Source organism: Balaenoptera borealis (genome assembly GCF_965194805.1).
Source record: "Balaenoptera borealis genome assembly, chromosome: 4".
In the NCBI taxonomy this organism is placed as follows: Eukaryota; Metazoa; Chordata; class Mammalia; order Artiodactyla; family Balaenopteridae; genus Balaenoptera; species Balaenoptera borealis.
The window spans coordinates 16,086,770-16,100,018 of record NC_138861.1 but is presented as its reverse complement, the minus strand read 5'-3'; the positions used below and the strand labels follow the sequence as shown (position 1 = coordinate 16,100,018).

The following is a 13,249-nucleotide window of genomic DNA, read 5'->3' as shown; positions in this document are numbered from 1 at the left end:
TATTATTGTGCAAAAAAATTCATTGACAGCATCAAAATTCTACCATAAAAAACGAGATGCCGTGTACACCCACACATGTGTGTGTTCTAAAAGGCTTTCTTTGATTACTGTGTAAATGGTAAATAGAAATCCATATAGTTTCAGGTCTGATTCTACATCTGCTAATTGGATTTCTCTGTATGGATTTAGTAAGCCCCAATATTCATGTTCTTAAGTAAACATCTCTCTGAATGCATGCATATGACAAGGCTGATTTTTCTTTTAATTGATGGAGTCAATGACTAAATCAGAGGTAAGCCAAGTTTACTTTGCAAAAGTAATCTAGGTTATAATGAAAGGACTTTATACTTATTTTAGTAGCAGCCTTAGAACTAATGGAAGGAAAACAGAAATGTAGACTCCTAAAGGTCTTCCAAGGGCAAAAAATTCATCTTTTTTCCTGACAGGAATGCCCACGTTATTCTAAAACATTCTGTTGTACATCTAATTCCTAGCTGACAAGTGTCCGTTTTTCATGCTTATCCATTCGTCACCCTCGTGTTCTCTCTGCCTGCAAGTCGTCCAGCCTGCCTTCTATCACATCTCTCCAAATGATAAAGGATATGCTTAAAATGCTACTCACCCCCTTACAGAGTACCGTGGAGGCATATGAAAGGAGCAGCTGCCATGCTGGACAGCACAATATATTCTGCGCTCTTTACACAACCTGAAAGCTAGAAAAGAGGTTTGGGGCAGGAATTAAAAGGATTTTTCAGGAAGAAGTACTACCTTGTGGGGGGTTAAATGTGAATCATTTTAGAAATTAGATAAAATTTACATAGAGTTTAAAATTAAATAACATCAAAACAACAGAATTATATGGTATTCAGTGATGGTTCAGTTAAACCTGTCTTTTGAAGTACGTGACTCTGATGTGTGGTCACCATTCTCAATTAGGAAATGAGGATTCTCAAAAGGTGTGCCTTCATATGGCAGGAATTTGAAAACCGTGCCCAAAACTATACCACATCCTAAGAAGAATTATAGCCTGCTACATTCGAACCCATCATCCCTTAATGGTGCTGCTGACTTCCGTCGCCATAAAATCTTGCAAAAGAGTAGGAGTTCTCCTGATGGTCATTTTCCCAATTCCTGTGCACCCTCAGCTCAGCTGGGCTTCTACTCCCCCTTCACTCCTAAATTCCCCAAACTTCTTCTCCTTCTGAGTCCTTTGCTGCATTTGTCCTGTTGGCCTCCCAACTTCTTAAAACTTTATTCTCCTCTTGGCTTCTCTGACACTTGTCTCTTGGTTTTTCTCCGACGTCTTTGTTCACACCATATCATTTTTGCAGGCAGGTTTTCCTCTTGAATGTTGGTGTCCTCTTTTTTTTTTTTTCCTGCCCTGGTAGTGTCATCTATTTCTAGTGCTTCAGCTATCTCCTAGACAACGAAGCACAGATCTTTTACCAGGCCTTCTTTTCCAAACTCTAGACTAGTGGTTCTCTACTTGAGGTGATTTTTCATGTCAGGAGACATTTGGCATTGTCTGGAAGTGTTTGTTTTGTCATGGCTTGGAAGGGTGCTACTGGTATCTGCTGGGTAGAGTCCAAGGCTACTGCTAAGCAACTTACTGTGCACAGGGCAACCTCACAACAGAATTATCCAGTCCCAAATGTCAGTCGTGCTGAGGTTGAGAAACCATGATATGGACCTACTGAACTTTTCCACTTGAATAGCCTACAGCTGCACCAAACTGAACATGTACCAAAATACATTTGCTATCTTTCTCACTACTTTCCTGCCCCGTTTGGTATTATTTCATTTAATGCTGGTATCAACTTAACAATTGCAGTAGCTAAGAATATAGTATTATCTTTTCCTCTTGTCACTCTCCAAATACCTAGGTCTTCCTCAACATATGATCTATTTATTACTAGAATCTGCTTTCTCCCCTTCCTGTCTACTGTCACTAGCTGAGATCAGGACCCCGTCATCCCTCCTGATCTATTCAGATGGGTTCCTAACTACCTTCTGCTTCTTCACCACCACCTCAATCACACCGAGGGCAATATGACATCCTATCTCCCTCCTCTGCTTAAAAGACTTTGAGGGTTTGCCATGCCTTAGCATGGCAGGAAGGCTTTTCATAAATAGATCTCAGCTTACCGTTCTAGTCTTGATTCTGAATCTTACATATCTTCATCCTAAGTACCTAATAAAGTGTCTACCTTAAGGAGATAATTTACAAATGTTAAAGGAATTTGTTTCGACTATTTGGATATATATGTGCCTCACTCTTTCTAATTCTCAATCCTTATTTTGTGATATGCTGGTTAGTTTAAGTGAGAGTCAATATGTTATTTGATTTGAGAACTAATTCCAGTCTTTAGGTCTTCACCCTACCCTGCATCAGATGGGAGTTTTTTAGAATCATTTTTCACCAACAGGATCTACCCTGTTAAGAACATTTTATCCCATTAAAGTTGTCCACTGCTGCTATTGCTTTTATTAATATTTGGTGTTTTGCCAAAATTTCATCTTAATGCAGATAAAAAACAATGAGAAGCTACTATACGAGAAAAGAAAGAGCAGAAGAAGTTATAATGTTTCTGTTGAAAAGACACAAATCAACCAAAAGAGATGTGAAGGGATGTGTGGGATAGAAAAATATGTATCAAATCAGCAGGTTCTAACGCAGCATCAATTATTTTGCTGTGAGGCTTTGAGTAATTTGAGAAATGTGTTTCTCATATGTAAAATAAGGACCTGGTTTAGGTCACTTTCAAGTTCTAATAACTCTGTGGATTTTAAGTGTTCATTCCTGCACCATACTCAATTTCTTGATAATCAAATTAGAAATGCCCTTCTGACAGAAATTCTGTCACCATTTGTAGAGTCTCTTGTCTTACTTCAGACCCACATAGGTCCAGTAATCTTTTCACAACCCCTAAGCTCTTGAAGGTTTTCTTCTGCCAAGAAATTCAACCAAAAGGCAAGTATATGACAATGAATTTTTTTCTCACTGCATTTTCCAAGTGGTGCTTTCTAATAGCTCCTTGAAAGACATTAAAGGCACACCTCCAGAGTCTTCAGATTTCACTCATTAGTTCAGTAGGCTGAAATGGTGCTTTTAGGTTCTGAAGTCATTGCTGGGGACATGGGATGAAAGGAAAGAGGCATTAACTTTTTACTAAAATCAACTGGGTAAAATTCCAATAACTTTTAATGGGAAGGAGCTGAAGAGTACATGTATGAAATAATTTTTTTGCTTTGCTTTAAAAAAAAGATGCTCCTTCCAAGCTCTGTGACTGACTCATGTACTTTTTAGCTTTGGTGTTTAAAATGACAAACTGGTTTCTAACATTTTCGTGTCCATCAATAGCAGTTTTTAAAATTGTACTGCCTATTGCTGTAGCAACTATAACTATATAAATCAGGGCTCCCCAACCCCTGGTCCGTGGCCTGTTAGGAACCAGGCCGCAGAGCCGGAGGTGGGCAGCGAGTGAGCAAAGCTTCATCCGCGGTTCCCCATTGCTGGCATTACCGCCTGAACCGTCCCTCCCCCGCCAACCCTCCCCCGCCAACCCTCCCCTGACCCTGGTCCATAGAAAAACTGTCTTCCACGAAACCGGTCCCTGGTGCCAAAAAGATTGGGGACTGCTGATATAAATACATAATTAGATTCCTGGTATATTTGAGCAGAAATGACTGTTTAATCTTCTAATTGCAGAATGGTCACATTATTACATATTGAGATATTTCTAGACTCATCCCAATAATTACTCTTTTCCCTGTCTTGTGTTTGAGACACCTCAAGAAGCTATAGTCATTCTTGCAGGACTCCAGCATTCTGTTTTTCACTCTGACCAGAAACTTGCTTTTGAGTTATTTATCAAAAGATCTCAGAGTTATTACAACTTCAATAGTATCTATTGGGAAGAAAGAAAAAATAAGAATATACCTAAGGGACTTTATGAATAAGCATCATGACAATGGGATTCTCTTGATTAAAAATGTGATCATTATAGTTGATTATTAAGAAATAGTAAGGAAGTGCAACGAATGAGTTTCACTAATTGTTAGGATGAGGATCTCCAAAGCATTCCAGTGAAGATTAAAGTAGGAACAGTTAATAGCCTCCAAGTTTCATAATTTCCAGTACACAGAATATAATCACCCACATTATGGTACAGTACTAACATGGTTAAAAAATACAAAGAAACATCAAATAAGAAGCTGCAGAATGTTTATTGTACTTCCAATAAATGAATAGATGTTAATTAGTTTTGTCTTATATTTTATTACTTGTGCTTTCCAGATCTGCGGAAGACATTTGAGCAGGAACCCCTGGGAAAGGAAGTATCCTTGGAACAGGAAGTCTTGCTCCAGTGTCGACCACCAGAAGGGATCCCAGTGGCTGAAGTGAGTAGCAAAAATGCTTCACATTTAGCAATTGGCACTTAAGTTATTCTAGCAAAGGCCTAGTCCATGGCTAATGGTGCAGTGAATTAGGGTATGGCATGATGAATGGTTGGTAATGGAGTCCTAACTGCTTGCTACTGGCAAAATAGATTGATTGGGAACTGATTAATGACTTGGAGTCAGTTAGAAAGCCCCACTGGACAAAGCCACAGGCAGCTTGGTTTAATTTTGTCATTGTCTTTTAAGAAATCAGAAACACTGTTTTATTTTATCTGGCACTAATCATAGAGAAAGGTGGTATGACTTAATAATGTGCCATCAATTTTATTATTTTTCTTGATACTTTGCAAAAAATGTAAGAAAGGCATGTGTGTGTGTGTGTGTGTGTGTGTGTGAGAGCCTGTGCACTCCACGTATATATTTCCTGCTCTGTGATATATTTATGGACATACCTAAAAGCCATAGCCACACACCATGAATAAAAACATGTTTGAGGAATGTCAGTTAGTTTCATCCTGTAAGCTTTCCATTAGCTCTTTATTTTCATTTTCTGTTTTTGGTGAAACAAAGCCTATTGATAGTTAATGAAATATTACAAATCAGATTTATACCATGACTTTTTATTAGCACCAAACAATAAAATGCCCATTTTTCTGTCACAGTCATCCATAGCTCCAATGTATCAATGCAAAGACTCTAAGTGGCACTCTTAATGAAATTTCCTTTTTTCTTTGAAAGAAGAGAGCTGTTTTTTGCCTTGTTCCTGGCATCCCATGGCACTTTCTAGCGCTGTATCAGAGACTTTGTATGATTGTTGCTGTTTTATCCAGCCACTCCAAAACCTTATCTTCCAACACTGACACACAATATGATTTATTGTGATTATAAAGGAGGCAGCTCTTCTCTCTTCAATATTTCCTTTCACTTAGGACAATAAGGGCATCTGTCTCCTTAACTGTATTTCTAAAATTCTAATGCAAACCTCCACCATTAAACTACCTTGAAGACCAAAACATATCCTGAGTAACATAGGTATCCATAGACTCTTCTTGACTTGATGTTTCTTAAAGAGAGCAAATCCCTGCAGAGATTTTCAGTGAGGAGATTCTATAATTTCTTCATTTCTTTGGTCTCCTCAGCAAAGTGGTTCACTTTGTCAAGGAGTAAAGATTCAAGAGTGCAAACTAATTGGCTGTGAATTTTATCTGTATCATCACTGGGGAAGAGACCAATTAACACTTGGCAAGCTCAAAAATCATATACCCATTTGACATTCACAGAACTATAATGTGAATTTTTTTTCTTTTTTTTTTGAAGTCAAGAGAGAGATCAAACACACATGCTTGAGAGCAGGCTGATAAACTCCTGTGTTGATTATTTTCAGCACCCTTAGAATCACCAAGATCAGAAATCTAATGAATACCTTAACGTGACACATTACAACTGTCATTTGCTCAAGAGGGGCAGATAAATTAAAGAAGAAAGGAATGAAATGTAACGTGGTGAGTTAAGGGATTATAAGATTGTTTTAATTTAATGATATATATATTCATCATTTAATATTTTATTTATTTATTTGAGGAATTTAAAAGCATGAAAATAGCATAAAATGGAATTTTGATCTTAAAAGGAAACCAGCAGGTAAAACTCATGTTTTACTATAAACAAAATCAGTCCTTAAGACATCAGGCCATGCTGACAAGGATTTATGCTTCTTTTGTATGCAAGGCAAATGAATCTGAAAAACTCAGTAAACGCTCAACAAATACATAGTTGACTGATTCAATTTATCTTTGTTTAATAAGTATCTATCTAGCATCATTGAATAAGTAGTCAAGTTCATTCTTTGCAGAATATCAGGAGACAATAATTTCCTTCCCATAAAAGTCAGTAGGTTTCCAAAGAGCTCTACTAATCTTAAGTTACAGAAGCATCACCTTTGGTGCACATAATGGCACAGGCATATCTGAGGTAATAAATAACATTTAATTTTCTCCCCTATTTTGGCTTTAATTTCTGCTACAGAACGTTAAACTAATTTCCTTTACAGAACTCTAGGTTTAAACTCAAGTGTCCCGATTTTTAAGTCTTGGACTTTAGGCAAGGTATTTCAGCTCTCGGTATCTAAGTTTCCTCAATTAAATTACAAAACGGAGATAATAATGAATGGTGTCTCTCCAGAATGTAGCCGAAGGTTAAATGAGATATATGCAAATCACTTAGACCATGTGGAAGCGCTCAATAGCATTATCAGTGCTATTAGTGTATCACCTGTTGATTCACAGAAGACTCAGTTCGACCTCTTGAATTCAGAGCGGTTACTGAGTACAGTGCGGCTGTGTTGGGCGCTGTGGGGTGTGCAGAGATGAAGCTTCTGCCCTACGAAGAATCACAGAGATGCCACAAAGATGCCCTCCTGTGTCTTCTAGCCATTTACTTTGGTCAGAGTCCATAAGTGCTACAAATGAAGATAACGTTTGAGCTTTAAAACAAGGAAATTCCCTTATTTATGTAACATATTTACTTTACAGATGACTTGTTGACGTGAATATCTACAGCAAGTCCTGATGTGCTGCTGTCCTTACTCTGATTTTTCAAGTTGTCCGTTTAGTCATAATGGACCTAAGACATTGGACCAGACTTCATATTTTCTCCCAAAGAGGAAATTTGGGCTGGGGCTACTGTTGGTAGTTCTCCTTTTTCCAAGCCAAAGGAAAGAGAGGGACAAAGAAAGTGTCAGAGGAGGAAGAGGCCAACCCAGGATTCCTTATATGCTATCTCTCCAGGTGGTAGCAGTTTTGACTAAGAACTCCTCTCAGTACTCATTGGTTAAGAAAAAAAATATGTCAATTATTAAGTAGCAGATGCAGAACTATTCAGTATCTGACATCTGGTATGAATGAACCAGTATAACTGCCTGAACATCAGCCCCTAGGTACCCTGATTTTTTACAGCTCCAACTATTATCTGTGTTGAAATGTATCTGTTTACTACTGTCCTACCTGATTAGACTGGGATGAAATAAGGAACAAAACGGGATTTTTGTTCATGTTTCTAACACCAGCAGACTGTAGGTTGCATCGTAGATTCTCTAAGTATATTTAACTAAATGAAATAAAGAGTCCCTGTTGGATGTGACACAGAGGCTGCACCTCAGGAAATGGAACTTCTCAGAGAAAGGATGTTCGTCACCTCTGAAGATGCATACTGAGAGAACTCAGTGAGGGTGGAGTAAGGGAATCTATCAGTCTAGGGCTTCTGACCCACTAGATGGGAATAAAAGGCCACTGAGAGTTACTTTAGTTCAAGGACTGTAGGGCAGGTTAATAATAATTCTATTTAAATTAAAAGTAGACTAGGTGAAAGAAAGAATAACAAATCCCAGAAATATTCTAAAATGGTATTGCTCAGTATTTTTAATACCTCTTTTGCTAGGATCAAGCCAAAAATATAATGCTTTTCTCCCATGTCTGGGGAGGCATTTGCCTGCCTTTTGGCAGAAACCCGCCATCTCCCCAAAGAAGCCAGAAAATTAATATGCCCATGCACGGGTGCTGGGTTGCTCCAGTGGCATAACAGCAGCACTCTATGAAATGAATCCCTCTTTGCTCATTTTAGTTTCTGCCTGGAAAATGTTGCTGTCATATGGTGAGCCAGAAATGTACTCAGAGATGCTTTATTTCATCAGATAATCTCTTTTGGAGAGTACTGGTATCAGAACATCAGTGGATACAAGATTTGTTGGCATGGCAGATGGAGCAAAGCTGAATTTTTCACTAAAACAAACCTGTGATTTGTTTCACCTTAAACAAGGGGATAATTGCTCCTCTAATTATAATCGAACTATTTCTCATAGGAGTCTAATTGGAGGAACAGGGCACAATGTTCAACATATTGACCCAGTTGTGCTTAAAAACGTCATCTTACTTATCCACATTTGCATCTCTAATTAGCAAGTGGGAAAATATGGGGTGAAGTGCAAAAGAATAGATTATTTTGCTGAGTTTAGTCTTGCTAAACAGGAAAGAGATTTTTTAAAAGCAGCATCAGGTTTATCAGGGGAAAAAGCTGCTGGCAGCTGGAGGCCTCACCAAATGTACAGCATCAGGTAGCTCTCCATCTAATTGATTATTAATATGGCCAATGAACATTTTGTTTCATGAGAGGAGTGCATGTTTTGCTGCCCTTCCCTCATAGTTGGAACTTCGTGTCGACGCATTTCCACGCAGGTACATTTTCTCCCAAGCTGTGCTTTCTATTCCTTGCAGACAAAAAAGGTTTAGAGAGAAAAGAAGAGTTTGAATACTAATTTGGAGGGAGACATTGCTTTCAGTGCCCAGTGATATCTGCTGGAATTTTCTCCTAGCATGTGTGTAGCAACAAGAAGGGGTTTTGCTTATGAGATGAGTATCAGCCTTACAAACAGGTTTGCCACAAGTATCAGGTTCCCTGACTGGTAGTCAGCTTGCAAGCTTTGCATTGGTCCAGTCAATATTTGCCAACGTCATCTCTTTATTTTGGTCACTTGATATGTTTTTCTGCCAGTGTAAATAATACGCCTCTAATAGTTATGTACAGAGAGCACCACAGCACAGATAACTTTGTGAACCAAGTTAAAAATTATAATAAAATTAAACACAGGAATAAATAATAAACCTCTGATTTATAATAGATTTGTGGCTTGACTTCTGCATATACACAGTGGTTCCTTTGAGCCTACAGTACAAAATCCCGTTTTTATTTTTAATCACTAATTCATTTATTCAAGGAATATTAATTGTCCACTCACCGTGTGCTGGATACTCTTCTAGTTAAAGGAGATACTTGTCAGTCAAAGTCCCTAAAGGGTAACAAAACCATAAACAAGAATAGAAATAAAAGAGCAAGATATTGTCAGATAATTGCACGTTAAAGGAAATAAGACAAGGTCGTATCTGAGAGGTTGACGGTTGTTGGGGACCAGGAGTCACTTTAAAGTTCAAGGAGAATCTGTCTGAAGAAATAACATTTGAGCTGAGATCTGAATGACAGGAAAGAGCCAGACTTGAAAAGATCTGGGTCAGGAAGCTCCAGGTAGGGGAGCAGAATACCTCAGAATGTGGTTATGGTTTAAAAAGGAGGTCAGTGTCTGTGAGACACAGTGAGCCATCAGGAGGGCAGGAAGCCTTTCAGTCAAAGGGTTAGGATGAGCTTGGGGACTAACACGTGGTAATGGTAAGGGATTTGGAATTGTTTCTGAATATATGCAGAGTCACTGGAGATTTTAAGTAAGGAATTGTCATGACCTGATATATATTTATTTCACAGATCATTCTTGCTGCTCTAGGGAGTATAGATTTTAGAAGTGTAAAAATGGAAACAGAGACACCATTTAGGAGATCTTGCCTTACTTCAAGTAAGAGAAGATAGTTGATGGTCTTAGGGTAGAAGTAGAAGAGAGAGAGAAAGGTGGAGAAATAAAGGATATATTTTAATTCCTGTGGGAACAGAAAGTTCTGAACTTGGATTTTAAATCTGATTTTATTAAATGAATAAAATCTAGAAAATATTTGGTCCTTCAGAAGAAAGTGAAATCTTCCATGCTAACGGTCAGCAAACCCAGTAGAGTGAGCTTTTCTTAGCTGACCTAAAATCAGTGGTCAGTAGACTTCATCTGTTTTCAAATACATTCTTTCTCTCTCAGTGATGCTTCAGTAACAGGCAGTGACCTAGCCCGAGTACATAATCACAGGGCAGGAGGGTCTTTTATTTCCACAGCCTTTATTTCATGAAAAAAAAGTTTTTTTCTTGGGTAAGTTCTTTGCTTTGAAATTTCTTTCAATGATTCTTCATATGCCTAGAGGCACTATTTATTGTAAACTGATTGTGGATGAAAAATGACAGTCATAGCAAAAAGAGCAAAAAGCCAGTGTTTTTTAAAGGTGGTCAGACTTAGCAAGAGTCCCAACGCCCTTAATTGCTAAATATGAGGAAATGCTGAGAGTTACTTAACCTGAAAGGCAAGTTTATAGTAAAGACTCGTTAGGAACTATCTCAGGACTAATCAATTTATAGTCCTTTTGCCCTGGAAAATTTAGCATTTTAAGGACATTTCAGTGCCATTTTGCTCCCTTGTAAGATATTATCAGATAGAGTCATTCTACTTTGGGCTCTTTTGGTGGTTGTCACTATTAATTCACTTATCAACCTGCTTTCATCTCCTCATAGTTGAATTTAAGGCTTTAGAAATGTTATGTTTTCAGATTTCAATACAAGTTCACCTCTACAGCGTGGTCTGCACGCATTCAACTCTCAAAAGCAATGAGCCGGACATATGTGCAATTAAGGAGGTGTTTCCCCAGCAGGAAAACAACATCCCTTTCTTAGCAAACTCCTTCCCTTTGCAGAGGTTGCAACAACTGAGCAAAATGTCACTCCAGTTTCTGTTAGGTTACTAACCACGTCCCTATGCCAGACTCGCAGTGAACCAATCCCTGAGACGCTGAGGTTCGCAGCTGAGAAGAGTTTGCTCCCAAGGCAGCCAACTAACAAGATGGAGAACAAGTCTTAGTTCCGCCTCCCCGAGGTCAGGGGGGTTGGGATACTTGTGGGATAACCAAGGCGGTCTTAGGCTGGGGAAAGCTGATTGGAGGTGGGAAAAGGCGAGGCAGTGGGTGTACTGCGCAGGCGCATCTCCGTGCGCCGCTGCTGTCTGTTCGCAGTGGAGGCGCCCAGCGTGAGCGGAGGGTATGTTTCCAGGCTTCTGAAGTCAACAGGCCACTCATCGCCTAAAAAACTGGCCTCAGGCCCAGCTTTAGGGTCAGGGGTCCCAAGCAGCCTTAGCCGCTCGCACTGGGCAGGAGCTGACTCCAGGTTCCTGTGGAACAGCTGGACCGAGTGGAAGCTGGGGAGGTATGTGATTAAAAAGGCGAAAAAAGAAAGAAATACTAAAACGGGCTTAATCAGTGAAGGAGTTTACAAGCAAAGGGGTTTGGACAAGCTGTTGCCGTATCTGCGGTTCTGTAAGATAAGCTCAAGAATTTCTATTCGTTATCAGCTCCTGTTAAGTCTGTGGGACATGGTTTCATTTTTACTTGCTTTTTTTTTTTTTTTTTTAATCCTTTGGCTATTTTTTTGGGGGGGGGGTACAGTTGTCTAAAGATATAATTTCAACTTGCTTGAAGTCCAATTCTTTTTTACAGTATAAAAATACAAACACTTTCACAAAGCTACTGAAAGGCACAAAGTATATTGGACAGTGGTCAATGCCGAAGTGAATGAGTGTCTTACTGCTGTCGCCAATCTGAGAAGCAAATAGCTGCATAAACAAAGTAGCCTTCTGTTCTTGACAAGAGGCAGCATCTAGAACAGTGTCTCCACAATGGACCTGGGGTCGGGGAGAGTTTCTCTGTACGCTTTTTTTTTTTTAATGGCGTTTTGATTCTTGTCTTTTAAGATACTTTTTACCCACAACTTTAATGGGTAAATAACATTCATTTGCATTCTATAATGAAGACTTTCTTGGTTGGTCATATGAGACACCTGTTGTCAGTGTGAGACACCAGCAGGAAATAATTCTGTGATTTCGAACTCTGAAGCAATGGAGCTAAATCCTACCTGGTGAAAGTCACAGAAGGCTTATTAGCTAGAGGTATCGTTTAGCATTGTGAAGGCTTTACTATTCAAGGTGCGATGCATAGATTATCTGTACTGACTTGACCTGGGAGCTTCTTAGAAAGGCAGAATCTCAAGCCCCATCCAGGGCACTTAATCAGAGTCTGCATTTCAGCAAAATTATCAGAACCAGTCTGCAATACGGTGTTCAAACTAGGATGCACATTGGGATCACCTGGGAATCATTAGAAAATACTGATGCTTATAGCCCACGCTAAAGATACTGATTTAATAGGTATTTTATGCAGCCTGGGTTATCACTATTTTTAATAGGTTTTTAATAGCTTAAATTCAACAGTTTGAGAAACACCGGTCTAAAGGGCAAGGTTAAAACAAACGAATACAGGAAAAGCTTCAAACTTGTGACTTCTAAACCATCTAGTAAAACTTGGCCAACTCCCAGCTTCTAGCTAATGCTCCTTCTAGAATCTTGGCTTGGCTGAGTGTGCATTTGATAATTGCCCCATAATTGCTTTTCACATTTATTTGATTGATGTACCTGCATACAACAATTCTAGGCTGAATCTCCATTCTCTTAGGTGTACACGTGCTTCTCAACTCTGTTGTGTCATTTTCAACCTCAGTGTTGGGACTTGAGGCACTCCAGTTTGAGTTTAGCAGAGTAACCTTTCTGATTGACGTGGATTTTTCTAGCTAATGCTTGCTGGACTCACTTTTCATATTGGGTGGCATGTGGCAATTTCCCTTTGTTAATTAGAACAAATGTGCCAATTATGTTAATGTTTCTCCAGATACCAATCAGTTAATAATTAGATGCAACACATCTGTCTTTCACAGGGGAGTAGAATAGAAAACTACAGGGTGCTTTGCTCTTTATTATTGACGTATATGATTAGATTCCTTAGCCAATCCCATGGTTAACAGGTTCATGTATCAAAAGGGCAAAGGGTGACAATAGCTACTTGGGGATCTGAGCACCTCTCCTTGTTAGCAATTTCCTGAGGGAAGTATGACTATCTCTAAAGGATCTCTGCAAAGAATTTAAGTGGTCTGTCTTTCCTTTTTTTTTTTAAAATAAATTTACATTTCCTCATCAGTAAAATGCAGGTTTGTCATTTACCCTGAACTACAGAAAGAAACAAATTCTTAAGAAGTAATTACAACTCTCAAAAAGAATTCAGCTTAATTGATGTGAAAGCTCACACTGAAAGAAATAACAAAATTTAGCCTATAA

The 13,249-nt window shown here is 38.8% G+C and overlaps 1 protein-coding gene across 2 annotated transcripts in view; it reads left to right on the top strand.

Moving 5' to 3' along the window:
- Nucleotides 1-13,249, top strand: part of UNC5C (unc-5 netrin receptor C) — a 401,385-nt gene that overhangs the window by 276,032 nt on the left and 112,104 nt on the right. For both annotated transcript variants that reach the window (XM_082391648.1, XM_082391647.1), the window contains exon 4: nucleotides 4,298-4,401. In XM_082391648.1, the coding sequence (XP_082247774.1) occupies nucleotides 4,298-4,401 (104 nt within the window). The remainder of the gene's footprint in view (nucleotides 1-4,297; nucleotides 4,402-13,249) is intronic.